This window comes from Rhamphochromis sp. 'chilingali', assembly GCF_963969265.1.
Source record: "Rhamphochromis sp. 'chilingali' genome assembly, chromosome: 7".
NCBI lineage: Eukaryota > Metazoa > Chordata > Actinopteri > Cichliformes > Cichlidae > Rhamphochromis > Rhamphochromis sp. 'chilingali'.
In genome coordinates, this window is record NC_137934.1 from 1,484,489 (window position 1) to 1,508,069 (window position 23,581).

Here is a 23,581-nt window from a genome sequence, read left to right on the forward strand (position 1 = left end):
AGATGGTACTGTGAAGGCGACAGCCGAATGAAACCTACTCACCAAGGACTGACCTGTGGTTCAGGGGCGGCGGCGGCTCGGTGGGGAGCTCCTCTCCCAGCACTGATCAGAGGGCTGCACCGCCGAGGCTGCTCGCGCTGACGGCGCTGCAAATACCAACTGATTAAACGCCACTGTCGCCTCAGCTCAGCTGCTATATGGAAAGAAAGCTTCCTCTCTTTTATATTTTTTTCACTCACTGTTTGTTTGTCAGTCTCCTTTGTTTTCTTTGTCCTCTGCCGAGACAGCGGTGCCGGTGGATTGGAGCTGTGAGCGTGAGGGATTTGTGCGTAATTAGCTGAAACGCTCACCCGAGCGAGCACAGAAAGTTAAATTTTAAACTTTTTGAACTATACTTCTTTTCAGCGGTATTTCACTGACACTCTGCTTCCCTTCCGAGATCAAAACCTTGCTGCGTGGTAGAAATATATTTTATATGAGTCTTTGGAGTATGTGGACAGCAAAACAGTGCTGCCAACTTGCAAGTCCTATTAACAAGTTGTGCAAAGTTAAAACTGTGCAAAAAAGTAGTGCCTGTGAGAAAACGCGATTATAGTGATGAGTGACTGAATCCACTGACCGCTGTTTTTAAAGGTCTGATCCCAAAAAGTTGTGCTTTTAAAGCTGTTTTGATTCTACCGAATGAGCTGCATTCATGTTTAAACTGTCTGATTGTTTCTCTCGGGTGCCAAAAGTTCATTTTTTTAAATAAACCAGGTTCTGACTGCGATGCAGAGGTCAAGGACACTCGGTCTGGCCTGAATACCACGCCCCTCCATCCACAGCCAATTCACAGCTTTCTGGACCACAGAATTGTGACTCTGTGTGACCTTATAAGGTGTGGATTTGCCATTGTTGAACGTGGAGACATTCTGGCACAAATAAAGGGTTAGAAGACTCTGCCCATTATCTGTGCCCTCTGGCCTTATTGGGCAAGTCATCCAAGGATGGGCAGCGACTCTGCCAGCCTGGGGCCAGACTTTGCTGACTGCCAGCCTACTCGTGCCACATGGACTGCTTCAGCAAGCTGGTTCTTTTTTGAATTTGCTTTTTTGCTTTTTACAAACCGATTTAGATTTGCTGGAAAATAAATCACATTTTATTTCGATCAATTTATTTACAGAAAAGCTGTAAAATTCTGGAGCAGGGTGATAACAGTGAGACCAGCGTTCACTCAGTTGACCTCCACATGACAGCACTGAACCTCGAGCCCTCGCATGCCACAGTTTGGCCAGGGGCCTCTCTGGCCAGAGTCAACAGATCATGGAAAGGCTGGAATAAAGACAGGATGAGGGCAAACAAAGGAGGAAGCTCAGTGCTGTGCCCTTGAACAAATGAGAGATGGTCTAACAGACAATAGCCACCTTGCACTTTCAAGCCAAGTCAACTTTTCATTTATCTCCCACAGTTTTGTCTACTTTCTTTTTTTTACATTTTGAAAGTTATCCTGTCTCATTTCATAGTCACTGTCCACCTTTTGCCCCCACAGTGACAGCCAAAAAAGACGGGAATAACTCTATTAAAGAGAGAAACAGAGGCTGAGCGATGTCTCATCTCGGCCCACCGGCAGCAGAAGGAAAGAAAAACTAAGGAAGGAAAAGGCAAGGTAAGGAGAAGGGGCAACCGGGCAGGGGCAGCTCGCTGCAGCTCAGAGAAGGAAGGGCTGGCAGCACAAAGGATGGTTCTCCTTCTGTTTTTTTAGCTCCATTAATATCTGAGCTCCAGCCTGCATATATCCTCATTCATTATTCATGAACCAACCAGGAAAGAACACAAGCGGGGAGGAGGATGAGAACGCAAAGGCCAGAGATAGTTCCAATCAGCCCTGGTTTAAATGACACTGAGTGACAGAGCCTGGGGTTTTATGGCTGACTGTTCATATGAGACACTGCGCTCATGGTAGAAGGTCTGCGTTAATGACCAGCAGGACGTATTAGAGGAAGCACCACTCATAAATGCTAGCTACCACACTGAGCAGCAAATGAGCCCAAATTAACTTATTGTGGATCTACACGGAAGCGCTGTGTGAACACTGTGCATACTGAACTAACCTACACCTGAGCTACAGAGCAGCTCGATGCTTTATGTAGGTTTGCATAGACCCGGAGAGCCCTGAATGTACGGTGCTTGGCAAACTGTTCGGCTAACCTGAATATATATGTGTCTGAGGTACAAAGACTGTCACAGAAGCTTTAAAGGATTTCAACACGATATAAGATAAAACGCAAAAATATTTAATGCACCTGTAAACATCATATAGCTCACAAGGTCAGAACAATAAAGGCATACATTGGATTAATGGGTTCAGTGTTGGGGGTTAGAGTGCTGCTGGGAAACAAAGTGACATTTGTGGGATTTAATAGTAAAAACATAATAAAAATAGATATACTAATACAAGATCTAGATTGAGGCTCCTTACCTGGGCTTCGATGCTGAGCCAGAAATCTGCTGGAGCCACTCTTCCAGTTTCAGTATTACAGCTCCTCATGTTCCTGTTACAACTGTGGCCTTCTGCTCCTCATAAAGCATCACTATGTATCATTGGTCCCATGAGGCCTTAGCCCTGTTGTTCTCAGCGACCTCTGGTGGTGTCCAAAGGTGGGAAGTAATGAAGTACAATTACTTTGCTACTGTAGTTTTCAGGTGTCTGTACTTTTTACAAACTTTTTACATTTACATCTTCAAAACGGGCTCTTTACCTTTGGTTTAAGACATTTTAAGGGGAGTCACTGCAGGCCTTCAAACATCGAACCTGTTTCTGCCTAACACATGAAAAGTGTATCAGTCACCAGGGTTAGTGCATCGAACAACATAAAGAGGCCAAAGAGAGCCATTGCAGGGGGGGTGTGGTATGAAAAGAAAAAAAAAGAATGCTTGCATCATGGACAGGTTTTTGACGGGGTGCCCACACAAACGCAAAGCAGGAGATGAAGCATCGCTGATGTTTCCAAACCAACTTCCTTCCAAGCCAAAGACTAGAAAATATGGTGAAGCAAATCTTCCCTTTGGCTTCACCTGCACAAGTGCCGAGGTAGGTCTCTGCGACAGAATTAGTTTCCCCTGTGTCAGGAGCAGCGCTGGGCTCTCCAAATCACGGACAAACAGGATCCCACAGCTGTTTATGTTTTTGAACCCATTTTGCACAGAGAGGCATTTTTGAAAAATGTATTGACAGCAATGTTGAACATTATTACACAGGAAAAAACAACTACATGTAAAATAATCACAGCGTGACGCCTCTGCCTTTGTAAATGGAGGGACAGTAACTGCGTGTAAAACCTGCAGAAAGTCAGATTAACAGTATTTCGTCTCTATCTGCCGTTCTGCAATTCATCCCATATAAACAATAACGTGGTGCACAGCGTGACGTGAAAAAGGCACATACCTTTGACGTTGCGTTACGAACTCTGTATTCCTCGTCTTCACTTTAACGCAAAAAAATGAGATTTTAAAAAATCTCAGTTTTCGGTGATTCGAAACGCCGTTTACGTGTGGACGAAACAGCTGCGTTTTCAAAAATACCCGTGTAGGTGCGGACGCAGCATAAAAGAGTTAGTAGTTTATTTTATTACCTGTAATTTACTGCAGTTTTCTTTTATTTGTTTAATTGTTTACTAAAGGTTTCAGGTGTGAAATAAACCGCAATGGAGTTTGAAAACAAGCTGGAGGATGAACGCTAACTTTTTTCCCCTCGATAAAAGTTAACGTGAAGGTTCCTGATGGTTAGGGACAAATGCAGTCGCATGGCAGGATGCTGTAAACGGACCAAACATCAGTCAGGAGAACAACTGAGATAATCCATCCACAGTACGAGGTTAGTCATTAATATACTGCTGCATGGGCTGGGCTGTAGTTCTTTTTCCTGTTTAGGTGTGGAGAGAAATTCACCTTCTAATATGTCGGCAACAGAAAATAGATTTTAATAAAATTAATTAAATTTGTTTTAATTAAATTTAAAAAATGTAATTGAAAAAAATTGTAAAGTCCTTCTTATTCCATGTTCATATTCTGCATAACTGATTCAAGCTGAGTACATTAGAGTTCATTAGAATCAAAATCTAGACTGAAATTAAGTTTGCATTCACGTGCACTAATACAATTTTATTGCATTAACATAGCACAAGGTTTTTTTGCACAAAGGTCCTCAAGTGTACCTTTTTTTGCTTTAATTGAGTAAAAAAGTTAAATCAGAACTTCAGATTTAACAGAGTATTTTTAACATAAGTATATAAACTTCTACTTAAGTACATAATCTTGCCACCTCTGGTGGTGTCTACCATCGGGACCTGGGGACTTCTAATCCATATGTGGCACTATCCCATCCACTTGGTTGTTCTTGTTAGTGTCTCTGGAGCACCTTTGCACAGTTTGTAACTGCAAACTGAAGCTTCAGTGGATTTGGTGCTCAGGGCCTGTTCTTGTGCTGCCATGATCAGTGCCTCTACTGTCCCTTAAGGCGGCCTTTTCTAGCCACTGATAGGATTTCTTAATGTGAGCCTCTTCCTCTGTTGATGGTGCATCCCATGCAGCGGCTTGGTCTTCCATGAGCAGTCTGAACTGTGGCTCTGACACTCATTAATCCTCGCCCTCCCTCTTTCTGTTGCTCATAGAGCCTCGGGGTGTTGGACTTCAGGTGGAGACCCCCGTGCACTGGGAGGTGTTTTCATGTCTTGACATCAGTGATATCTATCTCTTCCTACATTCATCTTATTATTCCAGCTTGGTAAGGCCAGTAGGGCGTATGTATTGGTGGCGTGGATCTTATTCCTACTGTTGAGCTGGATTGTCAGCGTCTGTTGTACCTGCAATAGCTATTTGGCTGTGGCTGATCTTTGTGCACCTTTATCATAGTTCCCATTGGTCCGTTGGATACCCAGGTAATTGTTGTATCCTGTATGTCTGCTACTCTACCTTCAGGCAGTTCCACTACTTTAGTCCGGATCATCTTCCCTCTCTTTGCCACATGTATCCAACTAGCATCCCAGTTTCCTGTTATAGTCCTTAGTCGGGTAGATCAGTGAGTTGATGTGTCCTGTCTTTAGCGGTCCCTTTGAGTTTCTGGTGAATATTGTTAATGCACTAGTTATTAATAGCAGCGCATTAATAGCTAGATTCTGTCAATCACTCCAGTATTCAGGGCATTGCTTTATACACTGATGTATAACTCAAGTGTGCCTGAGCTTCGAGGTCCCACCTGACTGGAAGATGTTCTCCTTCAGGATTTTGCCAGCAGAGAGCCAAATCCGTGGTTCCATCAATAACAGCAAGTCGTCCAGTCCAGTCGTCCTGAAGCAGTAAAACAGTCCCAGACCGTCACACTATTATATTTTCCCAAACATCTTGGGGAGAAATGTGAGATAAGCCTTGTTGTTTCATTCAGTCAGCAGTCACTTTCACCATGAGCTCTCCATGGATGCCATTTTCTTATTGTTGTTCTTATTGTCGCTTTCCAATTGTTGAACCATGAACTCTGACTTTAGGCAAGCGAGGCCAACAGTTATTTAGATGTTGTTCTTCGTTCTTTTATGACCTCCTGGAAGAGTCAGATGGTTCATCAGTGTTCTGAGTTTTCTCCAGTTGTGGATGACGGTTCTCACCGTGGTTCAATGCAGTCAAAGCCTCAAACGTGGCTTTTTAACCCAGCTTAGACTGTAATGTCCCTACTTTACTTTGTCAGGCTCTAGTTAAGTGAGTTGGTCCTGGTGACGCCGGATCACTGTGTCCCTGTATTCTTCATGAAACTTCAAACCGTCTCCATCATTATTCATTTCCTGCTGTTAATATTAATGCAATTTCCTTCTGCCTCTGTGGGCTCAAACATACGTGAGTAGAACTGGATGTGGTGCTTCGTCACATCAGTGATGCTGCTGTCCCTCAGGGTCTGATGTCACTTTAAAAATGCCACATGCCTGCCAGGATCATTGTACCGAGATTAGTGAACAAAAATGAAAACAAGCCTTCAATGAATTTGTTACAGTGAAAGAGAATTTTTAAGCAGAATGTACAGTAAGCATTTTGCAAAAGACTCAAAAATATTTTATCATCTCATGGGGCATCTGGTGTGTGTGTGTGTGTGTGTGTGTGTGTGTGTGTGTGTGTGTGTGTGTGTGTGTGTGTGTGTGTTTTCCTCAGAAATGGTAATGCCCTTAACCCCAATGCAGGGGAGACTTAACAGTTGGTATTGACTTTGTGAACATATACCACTGAGGATTCAGACTATTCAATTCTATTTCAACTGAGGGCTGCAGACGAAGAGGGAGGAAGTCCCAAGGCGCCGTGTTGCTCACATACAAACACACACACGCGTGCACAAGCACACACCCATACACACACTCAGACTGCGAGTTGAATCTGTTATTCTCCAGTGATATCGACTCAGTCGGATTTTAACCCCTCTCTGCCGTACAGAGACAAATGCTCTCAACATAACAAAGGCTTTGTGTGTGTGTGTGTGTGTGTGTGTGAGTGTGAGTGTGCTTTTTGCATTGCTGTTTCAGATGTGTAGCCTTTTGAATAATCACCACACAGGGGAGTACAAATGCCACTTCCATCAATGCAAATCAAAATAAAACAATGATTTATGTTTGCATGCACTTTTTTACTTCATTTTTGCCCTGAAATCAGTTTTTAATGTGACAAATTGATGCTTTGGGAAATATGATTTCTGATAGAGCTGGCTCAGTGAGAGGATGGATGTCACTGCTGAATATGTCCTTTAAATGTGGAAAATTAGAGCATCCAGTTAGCCTAAGCGAAAACAGCTAACTCGACTGTTCAGCAGAAAGAAAACGGCATTGAGTACTAACTAACTTACAAAGAATAAAACCACCGAGAGGGATGGAGACAAGAACATCCTCAAGTTTCTGTTGGTTCCCTGCTAACTGCTCTCTAAGGCTACCTCCTCGCGTACTCGGGTATTTTTGAAAACAGAGATTTTCCGTTTCGCGTTTTTTTGAAATCCCGTCCACACGTGCAGTTTTGTCATCGCTAAAATGAAATGTTGGCCAATCAGAAGTCTAGAAGCCTGGGAGGGAAACAGGGTTTTTGTCCCCTCACAAAACATTAAGTACTTCTGAAACGTTTTTGTTTTTCTGGAAAGGCAGATAATTTGTGTTATTTTTCAAGTGCCTTCATCATTTCACATGTTAATAACAAAAGACAGCATTTTGTTGTTGTGTAGACTCACAACTTAGGAATGAACAAAATGCATACAGCATACATAAATTAATATTTTTTAATTAAATTTATTCAAAACTGACGTTGAGATTTGGGCCCAAAAGCATAGAAAAATCTGCGTTTTCAAAAACCCGTGTACGTGTGGATGCAGCCTAAGAAATCGACAGTAACTATAACCACAAGCTGTCCTCTCTGCATACAGGGAAATATGAGATTGTATGATTGTATGGTTAGTTAGCAGTGGCTAAATTTCCAGAGTAAAATAGTCATAGTGCTTCTACGGTGTATTTCTACAATGCAATGACACACGCATTTACTTCTAAGGCCTCCTTGGCCATTCTTTGCATATCTTTGCTCTTCTCTGTGCTCTGGGAGCACTTTGCGGTTTTCTGTCCTCCACCATTTGTCAGCTTCTGGCCTGTTCCTCCCACCCACGCTCTCTGAGGATTGTGTCCACTCAGCCACACATCCTACACCCCCTTCAACAACCCACCCACCCACATCATTTATACATGTGAGCATTAGGACTTGTCACAGCCTTTCAGTCAGGGCAATTTATCAGTCCAGGCCATAGATCCTCATTAAACGGGTGAATCCCCAGTCCCTGACACTTGGGCCATCACATGTCCACTCTGCCATCTTACCACTACTGACCATTTGTCCAATCCAACTGGACAGATAGTGGAGAGATCCCTGGATTGTTTGCCTCTCAGGATGCTAGACTGGGATTTCACACTGCTGTTGTATTACACTGTAAAACGTTCACGTTAAAGTTCTAGAAAATTACGCAGTTTGTTCAAGAAAAAAATAAATCCTACACGGAAAAGCAATTATGTGCCGCGTGGTCATGACTGTGCCTCTGCTTACTGTATCTTGACTGGATGACGGGCTAATCAGTCGAGCCGGTGGTCAAACGCGGTCAGGAGATAGCCGTCTCTGTGTGGTCACTAGATAAGAGACACGGATCCTTAAAGGCCGGGCTAGCTGCCTCGTTAGTGCTGGGTCAGTGAACTGCCGTCCAGATTTCTAAATGGCCACTCAAAGCCGAGAACTGGATTTGTACGGATGTGTGTGCGTGAGAACGATGTTACTGCCGACTCCCTGGACTTTCTCACTGAAGGGTGCTGTGTTTACTGCAGTTAGCCGAGTCCCTTCAGGATGTCTTCACAGGGGAGAAGTGTTTAATAGGGATGTTTGTATTCCTGCACTGTTGCTGATTTGAGATTAGAGTTGTTGAGCTGGGGATATGCACACACACACCATCCTGAGGGGCTTTGTTGCAATATTAAGGCGGGTAAGTATCAGCCGCATATAGTATTTAGGGGGTCTCATCCAGCCCCTTGACCCTGTGTCTGTCTGTGTACATGCTCACATTCACACAAACACAGACATCCAGCTCCTGACCCCCACAACAGAGAGGCAGTGAGGTCTGCACTGCGCTGCTGCCTGATTGACTGGCAGTTCGTATGTGCGTGCAGAGAGATGCAGGCAGTGTGTACAGTAGTGTAGGTGTGTGTGCTGCAGAGGCCCAGACCAGCAGCAGGAAGCAGGATCTCCTGGGATGGCCGCGTGTTGGGTCGGGAAAAGAGGAAAACAAGAATGGAGGAAGGGAAGAGGGGTAGGAGACATGGAAGACATGACTCCATTGGTGTGTTCCTGCGTGCACGCACACGCGTGTGCAAAATGTAAAAAATGGATGCATCCTCCACCTCCTTCTGTTTCGGCTATTTGTTCGGCATATGGGAATCTCCTGCACAAACCTATAGGATAATAGCCTATGCATGCGTGTGAGGGAATCTGCAGCAGATTTTGATTTATACACATATCGTACATATATTTTTGATACTATACATCAACATTTAATGGCAGCAGAAGGGTGGGAGCCTGCACATTTTTCCACCTCCTTTTCAATGCACCAGATCTGTCACCGCACGGGGGGTAGAGAGAATGTCATGGAGGAGGTATGTCTTTCTTCAACGTATCCATCCACATAGTATTTTAATTGGGTTTTCGCTCCCTCACAGAAAGAAAGGAGGTAACAGAGGTGAGAGGAGGGATGAATCATGAAGGCGTGGAGGGGGAGAAAATGTGCTTCTCCGGGTTTCCATCTTCACCTCGCCAGCTATGCCATCTCATCACCGAGGCCCTCACAGCACAGACACACTCGTTCGTGCACCTGCACCTCCACCAGCCCGTATTGTTTGCTGCCGTAACGTGTTTGTATTGAACCGTATCGAACAATGGTGCAGCTGACATTCCTTCTGTGTTGGATAAGGCCGCTTCATAGAGACAAAATAATGCTGCTAAACCTGCCATGTCTCCCGGAGACGGTCAAACGTTCCTTCAGCAATGGACGAACTGATTGAGGCTCAGAAGTGGGATGGAGAATGCGTGCAGAAAGAGAGAGTAGATGTGTTTGTGGGTGTGTGCGAGTATAAATATGGGAGTGTGTGTGCGTGTGTTGTATGTTGATAGTTGATGTACAGGCCTGGAGGGCAAACGCTCTAGGCTGCTCTCGTTAAGAACCTGTCAGTCATCGGCAGAGAGGAACCAAAAGGAGTCCAAATCGCAACACTGAGCGGGTGTGTATGTGTGCGTACACATGTTTGTGTGTGTATAAAATGCATTCAGCCACTTGGCTATTCCCAAAAACAAGTCAGAAGAGAGATATGTGTGAAAGGGAACGGCTGTGCCGCAACGTGAAGCCACACTGCCCTCCAGTGGTTTTCTGTTGCTTCACCACAGAAAACCAGCGTGCTGTGAAACTGTGGAGGCTCGAGTGACAAAACACTAAGCCTGCTACCAATTTACTGTAGAGATTCGAAAACTAGACGAAATGCAAAATACTTTTCTTGAAAGTGAACGTATCGTTACAAGTGGAAGTACTCGGTGTTTGCATAAATAAATGTCGTAGTGCTACAGTGCGCACAGAGCGCAGCAGAGAGCCGAGACAGGAAGGAGAAAGGGGAAGTGTAAAAAGAGGTTCTGACAGCGATCGTTCAGCACAGTCCTTCAAACAAGCGTGTCTCCATTTCAGTGTCTTACGTGGGAAAATATGTGAAAAGAAACAAAGGACGTTTGTTTCTTTTGGATCCGGTGAAACACTGATGAGAACTGAGAGTACAAGTTTCTAAGTTCACGTGTTGATGTGTGAGCAGGTCTTGTTGTGCTCTAATGGCTCATGCTAACGTGAAATGGTGTCAGTGTGTATTTTAAGTCCAAAGCCGGATATCCAGAGCTCTGGGCTGTAGTAACCACCTACATGGTGCGCAGCTTTTAGCGCTAGATGCTTTTAAGAGCACACCTATCAATGCAAATAGCACAGCACGCCAAGTTTACCGCAAGTGTTTTATAATAAGTTTAGACCTTTTGTAATAAAGACAGAGTCAATCTTCTTCCCTCAACTCAACTGCTTTTCTTATTTGTACTTGCTCAGAATCTGACGGTGAAACAAAAAATAAATCTATTTAATCAGGTTTCCTGAAAACTTGTATCTTTATGAAAAGAAACCAAGACTGCCAATAGATATATTTTTATTAGTTTGCTTGCTTCCATTGTGTTGTTTCCATTGTGGCTGGAATCTTTGTCAACCATCTAAAAATAATAAAGTCTTCAAAACAACAGGAAGATGTTCAAAAGCCCAAATTAAAAAAAAAATGCATCATCTGAAACCCTTAACCCACAAAGTGTAGGTGCAGGGTGCAAAGAGTAGAGAAGAAGCTGCATGCATCTATCTGGGTGTAGCACATGCACAGGCATGCACACGCATCGCTAGCAATCCATTTTTATCTCACCTCCCTGTGGTCACAGCTGTGACTGCACAGAGGAACTAACGGCGCACATTTCAGTAGATAGTTTGTGTCCTAGCACCGCTATAATATGTTCACTGCCATCGTCTCGCCCCTCAGACCTTTAGAGAGCAGAGGGAGGAGAGGAGAATAAGGAAGATGAAACTTTGATGCAACAACCCAAAATTGCAGAAGAAATTGGGGAAGCTGTGGCACGGCTTCTCATTCAAACCCCGCCCCCTCTTCCTCGTCCCCTACTTAAACATTCAGACCTTAAAATAGAGGCCTGAGATAGTTTTACTGTTAACGCTGTGAATTATGTTAATTCCTGCTGTGTAGTAGCTGGAAATAATAATAATGGATTGGATTTATATAGCGCTTTTCAAGGCACCCAAAGCGCTTTACAATACCACTATTCATTCACTCTCACATTCATACACTGGTGGAGGCAGCTACAGTTGTAGCCACAGCTGCCCTGGGGCAGACTGTGGCCAACACCAGTAGGCAAGTAGGGTAAAGTGTCTTGCCCAAGGACACAACAACCAGGACAGAGAGCCCAGGGATCGAACCGGCGACCTTCCGGTTACAGATGCGATTCCCTAACCCCCTGAGCCACGGTCGCACTAAAATCTATCTGACCTCAGTCTTCCTATGACTTTTACATTTGCTGACTGATAACAGTTGTACAATAAAACAGATCTTCTCTCTTTTTTTAACGTGCTTCACGTCAGGAATGTACCCCGTCTGAGGTGAGATCAGTATTTCCCCCTGAAATCTTACCAAACAAAGGAAGTTCTGTCGAGTGGGAGGAAAGACGACATATTGTTTCCCTTCACCTTTCAGCCTCACAAGTTTCTGACTGATGGATGTGAAACAGGGAGCCACTAAATAAAAGTAAACCAGGGGTTGGTAAAGTTTAGAGGAAATCACAGTTTGAGTAAGATCTTAATAAACGTGGTTTAGTTTAACCTTTGGATGTTAGTTTGAAAACTGAACTGATTCCACAGCTTTTCACCAAAGAAAGAAAGAAAATGGTGTGTGATAGTTTTTGGAGTATTATGAACAAAGTGTAGTGCAAATAATAATAAGTGTTACTATGTATGGTAAACCTTATTATCATGCACCTTATCAAAGGCCACATGTGACTGTTGTTCATCCATTCACCTCCTGAAAAGAGGAAAGTTCGTCACCAATTAAAAGCACAATGAGAGCTCTAAGATGAGGTGCTGGTAAACTTACGGTGCAGTATAAAAGTATTTTAATGGGAAGTTTGTGCTGACTGTAAGAAAATGTCTGTCTGTGATTTTTTGGTTTGTGGACTTTAAGCCTCAGTCTTTGCATTTTGGGTTTCTTGGTTATTTGAAACTACACGTACTGACAGGAGTGAGAACGCAGGGACACTGTGCTCTAATATGCCAGTGACTGTCAGTCACACAGTAACCACATCCTAAAGCATATTTATGTTAGAGCTTCGAATTGTCTCCACAGTTTAACAATTCAATGTTATTTATACAGCACCAAAGCACACAGGACGGGACAGGTTTTACTGCCATTCTAGTGCTTTAATCCAGCACACACTCACACTCACTCACACACACACACACACACACACACACACACACACACACACACCAGATGCCCCATGAGATGATAAAATATTTTTGAGTCTTTTGCAAAATGCTTACTGTACATTCTGCTTAAAAATTCTCTTTCACTGTAACAAATTCATTGAAGGCTTGTTTTCATTTTTGTTCACTAATCTCGGTACAATGATCCTGGCAGGCATGTGGCATTTTTAAAGTGACATCAGACCCTGAGGGACAGCAGCATCACTGATGTGACAAAGCACCACATCCAGTTCTACTCACGTATGTTTGAGCCCACAGAGGCAGAAGGAAATTGCATTAATATTAACAGCAGGAAATGAATAATGATGGAGACGGTTTGAAGTTTCATGAAGAATACAGGGACACAGTGATCCGGCGTCACCAGGACCAACTCACTTAACTAGAGCCTGACAAAGTAAAGTAGGGACATTACAGTCTAAGCTGGGTTAAAAAGCCACGTTTGAGGCTTTGACTGCATTGAACCACGGTGAGAACCGTCATCCACAACTGGAGAAAACTCAGAACACTGATGAACCATCTGACTCTTCCAGGAGGTCATAAAAGAACGAAGAACAACATCTAAATAACTGTTGGCCTCGCTTGCCTAAAGTATGTTTTCAGGCCCCTCTTCTGTGGAACCAGCTTCCAGTTTGGATTCAGGAGACAGACACTATCTCTACTTTCAAGATTAGGCTTCAAACTTTCCTTTTTGCTAAAGCATATAGTTAGGGCTGGACCAGGTGACCCTGAATCCTCCCTTAGTTATGCTGCAATAGACGTAGGCTGCCGGGGATTCCCATGATGCACTGGGTGTTTCATCATCACTCACTATGTGTTAACAGACCTCTCTGCATGAATCATATCTGTTATTAACCTCTGTCTCTCTTCCACAGCATGTCTTTATCCTGTCTTACTTCTCTCACTCCAACCAATCACAGCAGATGGCCCCGCCCCTCCCTGAGCCTGGTTCTGCTGGAGGTTTCTTCCTGTTAAAAGGGAGTTTTTCCTTCCCACTGTCGCCAAAGTGCTGCTCATATGGAGTCATATGATTGTTGGGTTTTCTCTGTATGTATTATTGTAGGGTCTATCTTACAATATAAAGCATTTTGAGGCGACTGTGATATTGTGATATAAAACCTGAAGTTCCGTTGTACATAAACTGAGGGTTAATTTTCTTTACTGTAGTATAGTGTGCTTCTTCCTTTAACTATAGTTTCAATGACAGCTGAGCTTGTCGACATTTAGAAACAATCATCCCAAAACCACAACTTTGTCCTGCGCGTGCAAGAGCGATTAGTGCTGAATAATGAAAATGTCAAAAATGATTAATAGTCTGCATTAAGATGCAAAATAAAGCCACGAGTCAAATGATTGGATACCAATCTCTAAATATGTATATAAGCATCAGAAAGCACTGCACTAATCGAAAAGAAGTTGGTCATTTAGAATAAATGCTTTCAGATTGTTGAAGTAATTCGTGAGAAAGCAGGAAATTGTGGAAGTTGGTGTTATTTTTTGATGCTTCTGATAAAATGCTTTGTGCAGTGCAAAGATGAGGCAGAGGTCTTTGTTTCTTTCTTTCGTCGAGGTGTCATGAAAGCACATACACTGTAGGTTTTGGTCAGGTTTGGCTGATGAGGGGACTTAATAAAGTCCATCAGTGTGTGAAAGGTTCCAGTTGATTCCAAAGTAAAATACTCGTGGTTTTAATCAGCCTCGTACCAAAAGGAGGTCTGAGGCTTTCACAAGCGGACATGGCTGTTTGCTGACTCCACTGACTGAGACGTTTCTCAGACCATGTGACTTCTGTTTTCAATTTGTGGTTAGTTGTTTTTTTTTTTAGAAATAGCAGTGAGAAACCCAAGTGGGCAGCGTAGCAGTGTGTCATTTTTATGGTGTGACTCACTTCAAAGAAAAGCTTTCATTTAGTATGCCAACGTGTGTGATGGATAAAAAGAAGTAAAGCAGTTCTACCTTGAAGTCTTACTGCAGTCATGTGTGTTGTTATATATTTCATACAAAGGTTCATAGCACACAACAGTGTGGTACGGCTTCTGTTCTCTTCTCACCCAGAATGAGGATAAAACTTTTACACAGATCTCTGTTACGTTTGTGTGAGACAGGATGATTAGTTACTTTAAATAAAGAAGTAATTGTATTTAATTCCTTTTTTAAAAGGTCAGTTCAGGCCATAAACTTACGTTCGTAGTACCCACACCTTCAGTTCTTCTTCTTTTGGATGCTCCCTTTAGGAGGTTGGACAATGGATCATATTCCTCCAACGTATCTTTAAGAATAGGGTGGAGTACAAGGAGACAAAGGGCTGACAGATGCTAAAGTTCGTGTTCACTGCAGCCATTTCCAATCTTTTTTTGCTAAACCATCTGTACGTCTGTATTTTCTCTCATTTTTCTCTCCTTAACACCGTCTCTACCCAGCTCGTCCCCATCACTTACCTACATGTCCAGTAAAGTGTGCTGCACTATGCCACGTTTTGGGCCTCCTCTCACGTTTGTCCTGTGTCATTTAAGCTCTTTGTGTCTGGTTTCTGATACCATGTTGTGTTAGATTGAGTTATTCTTTGGATCCTGCATTTGGGTCCCCTGTTCTCAGGGGTCCCAATACTGTAAAGGTTTACAGTATTGAATACGCTGTTAAACAGGCATGAGCATTAAACCATAAACAGCAATTTTGCACATACAAGTGCCAACATCTCTATTTAAATGTCTTTCATGCTCGCTGCTACTTTCTTTCGCTTCCTCTTTCTTCTACTCCTTTGCCTCTCTCTTTTAATTTCACCTTCTATCTGCTGAGCTTGTGGTTAAAAAATCCTCCTGAAGGTGGGCCCAGTTCCATTTCCTATTGGATTCCTAGCTGACACGTTTGTTCCTCATTAACCGTTTAACTGCAGTGTGTAAAGACCTGGTTATCAGTTTAACTTTCTGCAAAGCTGTTCCAGCACTTTAAACGGTGGTACGTCAGGCCTGTTCATCAGTGTGCTCCTTGCACTCGTCTGTGATCAGTACAACTGAAAGTGCGAATGCAAGAGCAGCTGACCTCAGAGATCATGATCAAGCTAGAAATTCATGGCTTATTACCAAGAAGTACCCTCTGAGGGGCTACTAGAAGATGTGGATGCAGCATTAAAAAAAATCCCTACTGGTACATCACCGAGACTAATCAGCTGATCTACACCACGGCAGCTATGATCACTGAGATGCTACAAGGTCAACAGCCACAAGGAGCAATACCCTCCATGGAGAAGAAGACTAGAGGCGAAGATCAAGGCAGTGCAGAGGGAAGGTAGCAAATATAGGAGCTGCAGACAGGTGGGATGAAGGAAGGGAAAGAACAAACCTCAGAGGCTAGCAGCTCTAACAGCAGACCACAGCAATCTCCAGTAACCATCACAGTGGCAGATACCCAAGAAAGGGTCTCAGTATGAAGAGTTGGACAGCACCAGACCCCGACATGGTTCACGCCTACTGGCTGAAGAAGCTGACTGCACTCCACGAGCATCTGGCAGCACAAATGAACCCAATGCTAAATGATGAGAGACACCCAAAATGCCTAAAATCAGGCAAAATCAGTCCGGTCCCATCCAACTACTAATAACCTGCCTCAGCACCACATGGAAGCTCCTGTCAGGCATCATAGGGGCTAAGATGATGGGGCACATGGCTCAATACAGAAAGGGATTGGCAGGAACACCAGCTACTGGTTAATAGAGCAGTCACCCAAGACTGCAAGACCAGGCTCACCAACCTGTGGACCACCTGGAATGACTATAAGAAAGCCTATGTGTCATGCACCGCAGTGCACGCACACAAGCGGGATCCAACAGCAGCCTCAATATGTCAAATGCGAGCAAGAAACAGTTTATTGCTTTAACAAAAGGTGACCCGGAACAACCAAGGAAGCAAAACGAGGAACTGAAGAAAAACCGGGAAGATAAACGACACAGGGAAGCCATAATCGGGACCGTGGGAGATGCAACAGAAAGGGGAGAAAATACTAGTGAGCCGGGAAATAGAAAGACACAACAAGACAGGGCTTTACTAATTGGCTTACGATCAGAGCGGGACAGTGGGACTCGGAAGGGGGGGAGGTGTGTCCGTGGTAAGCGAATCCGAGGAGGCAGGGATGAGGACAGACTGAGTGATCCGAGCAGGCAGGTGGCAGACACAAACGCCGGATCGTAACCTAGGCACACGAAGGCAGAATTAACGTAGTTCAAGTGACACATATGTACAAAGCTTTTGTGGGAAGCCTAGTTACCACTGAGGGGTGACTAACAGACTGGTGTGGAGCATCCGTCAGCGCAGGGTTACAGAGTCCTCCAGGTAATTGCCCAGAATGGAAAGCAGGTGTGCAGGTGATGGCCCAGCTCGGGGGTGTGGCCACCAGGGCATCCCACACACTCCTCAGACATAGGGCCACGGACCATGGCACTATGACTTGATGCCCCACACATGGATCCTAGAATGCCTACAACTGTACAAGATCAACTATGAGCTTCCATCAGAAATTCAGTGGGGATGTGAGACAATCTGAGACTATTCAGCACATAACAGCAGGGTACAAGATGCTAGCAGGCAACATCTGTATGGCCTGTAAGTCCTGAGGTCAAAATAGGACACGCCCCCTATGGTGGTTGAGAATGACTGAACTTAGATCTTGTCTGTCTGTATGTTAGATTTCCACATACAGAAGGACAAACAGGCTAACCAACCAGACACAGTCGTGGTGGACAAGCAGAGGCAGAGCTTCGTACTGATAGATGTAGCTATATGAGCAAAAGCACCATCAGGTAAAAGGAACAAGAGAAGTTCGAAGTACAAAGGGTGAGAGACGAGATCAGGATGATGCGGCGAATGAAGGCAACAGTTTCGTGTGGGGCACTGACCCCCAAGCTGAGCGAGTAGCTTTAGCAGATCCCAGGAACGAAACCCAAGATCTCTGTCCAGAACAGCAAAGATCCTGCGCAGCACCTCCGAGCTGCTGTTAGAGGACCTGAGCTTGGAGGATAAAGACCTGTAAGCACACGGGCACGTGGGGAAATTTTAAATATGATTGTGTGATCAAAAAATAAAAGGAGCACTTTGAAAACACATCAGACTTCAATGGGAAATAAAAATCCTGCTGGGTACATATTCTGATGTGGATGTGTGTGGAATGATTTGATGTAACGACACCCTGAAAATTTAAAGTGAAAAAAGGACCGCGAGGACCGTAAACGTGCTTCAATGCTGTGTGTGTCACGAGTGACCGTTAGAGTGACTTTGGCTTTGCTTCGTTTTTTTTAACTGCCAGATTTTGCTACTTGGTGTCAGACAGCTCTCACACCAAACCTAAATGTGAGTGCATGAATGCACTTTCACCTGTTAGAGCTGACGGGACCAAGAACTGAGAGGTGAAATCAAGCTACAGGAACTTATTTTAAGAATTTACAATGAAGTCCTGTGATTTTGTTCGTTTCTCCACAGGCCCTGTTTTCTTTCTGTCTATTTTATTTCTGATGACGAGTTAATGGTTTTATGGTTTTCACAGTGCAGTGTGAAGCCAGCGGGTTTTTTTTATTTGAAATATTTTAACTTGCAGAAAAAACATCTTTGTCTTTATTTGCATTGCCTGGTGGAAGTTCCTGTCAGTGTGGCTCCTTTCCCCAATGCTCAGCTACATCTCGAGAAGCTCGTGTCTCTGGACTCCAGCTGCAGCTGCTGCCTCGTTACACTCTGCTGCTGAGCTGTCCCTCTGACATACTAATGTCTGAACTTGTCCATCGTTTTCACTCCCAATGAAAATATTAACATCTTCAGCCTTCCTCCTCCTCCTCTCTCCAATGCATACCTCCAGCCTTCCAGGCTCTTTTCCACCTGCCTCAGTGGCAGCTGTTGCCGACTTGTTAACCCTGACTAAAACACAAGTTTGTTATGTAACATTTATGTCACATTACAAAATGCTTCGGGCCTTCCTGTCGTGGATACTGACGGTCAGGAGGCTGTAATTCTTTGGACTGTTCCGCTGTCCTATTATTAAAACCACTGTTGCAAGAAAACCATGTTACATGTAACCATGTCACTAGTTGGTCAATAGATGGTAAAGGTAGCCAGACGACTTCTTCTTTCTCTTTTCATAATGATAACAATCTAACTTTGATACAATATTTAAGAAACCCAAGTTTTCAGTGGTTTCTCAGGAGGAGCTGTTCACTTTTTAAACAACAAAACTTTGTAGTTTCTTACTAAATTTAACAGACTGCACATACTTTAAAGATCATATTTAAATTATATCTTGTGATAAAATAATTTAATCCGATTTTGCGATCGTTTCGCTCTGAAAGGCTCGAGTGCTGACAGCATTTTAAGCAGTTAAATGTGATTAAAAGTATTTTTCTGTCTGGCGAGGGAGGGGGGAGGGCGTACACGTGAACACGAGCAACATTCACAGGTTTCATCGTGGTACATTATGTTCTTCATTTCTAAATACAGTGTCTATCTAATGAATGACATGCGGTTACGCTGGTTACATTTCTGTGTAGCTACTAACAGCAACACTGCGCTCCTCATGCAGTCTTGCAGTGACACATTTTATTTGTAACAACAGCTTCAATTTGATTACATGAACATTGGGCTGTTTGCTTAAGAGTCACTTCCTGATTACAAGAATCTGCACTGTGAGAAGTGGAAACAGCCAAATGCATGTGTTTCATTTGTCTAGGAGGAAATCCATATTTAGATTTTTTACAAAAAAGCTGATGTCTTTGTCGGAAACAATGTTTCTGCCGGGTTTGTGAAGTCAAACTAATTTCCACCGAATGTTTCAGAGTGAAAGAAAGAAGAAACTTTCTCTTCTTCAAAATGACTGAAAACATTAAGGAGATCATGTGACGATGACTGCTGCTCTTTTTTAAATAGACTATATATAACTGTGTGATTCATATCAGCTTGTCACGCCATGCAAAGTGTGCTGTGTAAGTTTAAGTAAAAGGTTTTATCAGCTCAGTACGACCGTCTCAGCACAAAGAAGGCTCTGCTTAGTTCCCTGCATTATTTCATATAAGAGCATGAAAAGCTGACTGTGTTTCATCCATTTTTACATCAGCTCCCCCCCCCCCCCCCAGTGTGTGAGTCTCCCCGGAGAGTTTTCGACTCCCCTCCTTCCTCTTTTATCCCCTATTTTCTTGTGTATGTAAACAGAAGTAAAGCATTTTAGGGCTCCGAGGCAAAGCGTGGTGATCAAACACCATCCTCGATCAATGACTTTGAAGAGATCTAACGCCTCTTATAAATGTCGTTCACGCGAGATGAACTGCAGCAATGAAGAAATTCATTTCTGGAGCCAATGGCCGTGTGTTTTCTGTCTTTAGAAGGAGAGAAGAAGAAAAAAGAGAACAGAGTTTAACAAAGGAAAGACTGCCTCTGGTTTCTTGCACGTTGCAGTGATATGTTCTTGTTAGCTTTGACTGCACGGACGAGCCGTCGTGGGCCTGCAGGGGAGGAGTCAGTGAAAAAGACGAGGTGCTCTAAGAAGTTTCACAACTCTCTGTCTCGCGTCTCACAAGCAAAGTTGCTGAAGTTTAACAAGAATAAAACAGAAATTACTCGGGCCTGAAACTTTAACCTGGAGGCTTCGCCGTGCTCTCATCAGTCTCATCATCCATTTGTGTGCCTCGTGTTATTTGAGCCTAATATGTCAGACGCGACCCTAAAACTGAAATCTTGACCGTATTGGCAGCTATCAGCCTCCTTTTTCAAAGGTCAGAGCGATTTCACCCTTCATCAAATTCAAGTGAACATTAGACGAGCGAAGGCTTCCTGTTCTTAGTGGCGTAGTTGAAATGATGCTTCCTGTCAGCAGACGTTAAGGTAAAGGCAGTCTCTTCAGTGTGACGTCACTGCCACTTGCTCGACTCGAAACCAAAGGCGAGGTTTAGAGTTTGGGGAACAAGTCCAGGAAGCTGTGTCAACCGATAAGACAGAGAACTTATGTCGCTTTAACACAGACAGCTTTTTCTATGTTAGGTTAGAATTGAGGTAAGATTTGGAAATAGGTTTTGGCGTGCGACGACCTGCCGGCTGCTTTCACTGTACGGTGTGTGGCTGTACACACCCTGACTCCTGGACATGGCAGGTCTTTGGGGTCTGAAGATGCTGTTCTGGGCCGGGATCATCGGTTTGACCTACTGTAAGTGACCATCTGCAGTGTTCTCGGTGCTGCTTTCTTTAAGGATTGTAGAAAGACTTTGAAGTTTCTCTCTGTGTCTGTAAACTGAGGAGAAATAACAGAAAAACGTCTGCAAATGCAAATCATGTAGGTGATGAAGTCTCCCCCCTAAACTCGCTGTGTTTGAAGTCGGATGTTGAGCTTGTGATTGTGTATGAGGATTATTATCCCTGTGTGAGATGGAGACGTGAATCTGTCAGCTGAAAAGCTTTTTTACTTTTTGAAAACTGTAAAACATCATCAAGCAAAATGTGACCTTTTAAATAAAAACCGAGGCACGCTTTGGAGATGCATCCGCGTTTGAGCTACTTCACGTTTCTTAAACTTTCCAACCCCAAGAACAGCAGACAGGAACTGCACACGCCTGTGATGTGAAAGCTTAAAAATGACAGGTTTCTGAGCCCTTTGGCAAAAGAACGAACACTCGTGTTCAATCAAAGGCGGCTGTTAATAGGAAGAAGACGCTCTTTAAAACATATGCTTTTATTTGGTGCTTTGGGAATTTTTGCAATCGTGTTTCTGTTCTGCTTTGATACCGTGCACGTATGAATGTGTGATTGTGTACTGTATATGTGTAGCTGTGGGGGTGGGGGGGCTGTGTCTGTCTGAAAGCAGAGACATTTTCTGGGGTGTGTCCCTGCAAGCTGCTTCTTCACCTCAGTGACTGTGGGTGCTGTGTGTGATAAACATTTCAGTGTGTGTGTGCGTGCACACGTGCGTGTGCACGTGTGCACGCTGAGTTACACTGACCTCACTGCCTCCATCATCACTCATAATTCATCTATAACTCAGCTGTTTTCAGCCAGTCTGTGCTGATGAGCTGAAATAAAATCTGTCATTTATCGTCTTTGCCCTCAGTCTGGCTCGTTCGTTTCTAACATACAGAATTTCTCAGCCAGTGTGAAGGTGTGTCATCATCCACCCAAAACATGATTGTTGTTTTCCTTTCAGTCACATTAATTAATTAACTGATCAGCCGTTATTTAAAAAAATTAAATACATAAAAGTGTCCAAAACCAAAATGTCAAAATTTTCTGTTTAGTGATGTATCTCATTTTAATTATTGTACTATATACTCATCATGCACTCATGTTGAAATATTATTATTCTAACTCACTGTTATTATTATTAAACTAACATTGTTTTACAGTTTAACAGATTTTTACATTAAATTGTATCAGTTCATCGTAACACTGTGAACTGTTTAAATATTTACTTTAATAAATGCAGATATACTTTTATTTAGTTACATGAACTTAATTACGTTTAAAGAATCTGAATTCACTTTAATAACATTTGATTTTATCCTTTATTATTTATCTTTAGCGAGCTATACGTGTAATCGTTACAGACAAAATATTAGGAACACCGCTAAACAGCCACGTTTTTAATCAGTAAAGTTAAATTTGATTGTGCCATTATTAATCTAATGTCTCTTTGAGATGAAAGTCCCTTAAAAAGTTCAAAGACATCTCCCAAAAAGATGTCTCTCAGTGTATGATTGTGTTTTAATATTAAACGCATTTAAAAATAGTTTAAAACTCTGCTCGACTTCTTCATCTTTTTCTATATTTTCCTGCTTTTTTCACTACTTTTAAAGAATTACTACACGCGTGTGTCAGCTCAGTAGTAAATACCAAAGTTCACGCGTCTTCTGCTTAAACTGGGCGAGAGAAGCTGGGCCCTGTTTAACAGGCCGCCTGCATTAGCAGCAGCAGTAGTGTGATCAAAAAGTTTGACCACTTCCGTGTGCCATTCTGAGTCGTCTTCATTTCCTGGCAGCGCAGCGCGGGCCGAGCAGGCCGAGGCACCGCGCAGCAAATGACTTGCGGAAAAAAAAGGGAAGCACAGGGTGTAAAATGAAGAAATGAGGTCAGAAATGTTAAGCATGACTTTAAAACGTTTCTGGGAGGAGGAGAGTGTCACAGAGCAGGACTCTGTGGTGAACGCAAAACATGAGACGGAGGAAAAACAGTAAAACAGAGAAAATCAATGAATTAGAGACAGAGCTGGTTACTGTGTCCGTGTCTTTACTGCATTCAGGGATAATCACATTATTGTATTTGTGATTGTCATAATACTACAACACTGTCATGCAAATCACAAACCTACTCTCCTGAAAACACTTAAAACCAGTTTAAATAACGACTTTAAATAGTGAAGAAAAGGTTTTCTTTATGTTTACGTTCCTGGGCTTCAAACACATCATAACGACATAGTTATGATATAAATAAACCTTCACTAAACCTGTTGCAGTCATCTCCAAACGAATAATCGATGAGCTGCGTTTGTGCGAGGCGCTGAAATGTCGCTGCAAACATGTTGCATCTCTGCACGACTGAGTGAAACAACAACGCGCCAAAACCACATCCTGAGTCTCATTGTTTGACTGTCCCCAATCACCCAGTCATTCAGTTCTCATTTCTATTGTTATAAAGAACAAATGGACAACATCAACAAACCCATTTAAAGTAAACTAACTCATGTACTTGTGAATATGATCCAAATGTGTTTATTTGTTTTTTATTCTTTGTAATATCGAAAATACAGATTTTAGGAGAAGAGAAATTGAAACAAAGAACAAAAGAGAACTTCATACCTGACAAATATTATCTGAAACCGTATTTATTGAAACACTTTGGTTAAAAATGTATTTTTGGTTGTGTCTGGTTCAGTGACGCGGCCAAACCGACACCAGTGTTGTAAGTATGGGGCGGTTCTAGGTTGGAGTGCAGGCAGGAAGCT

The 23,581-nt window shown here is 43.1% G+C and overlaps 1 protein-coding gene across 1 annotated transcript in view; it reads left to right on the top strand.

The window, feature by feature from the left end:
* Nucleotides 1-986: 986 nt before the first annotated feature.
* Nucleotides 987-23,581, top strand: part of ptprc (protein tyrosine phosphatase receptor type C) — a gene marked incomplete at its 5' end in the record, with an annotated part of 36,471 nt that continues 13,876 nt past the window's right edge. The window contains 2 exons of the mRNA XM_080887219.1: nt 987-1,041; nt 3,833-3,853. Of these exons, the coding sequence (XP_080743345.1) occupies nt 987-1,041; nt 3,833-3,853 (76 nt within the window). The remainder of the gene's footprint in view (nt 1,042-3,832; nt 3,854-23,581) is intronic.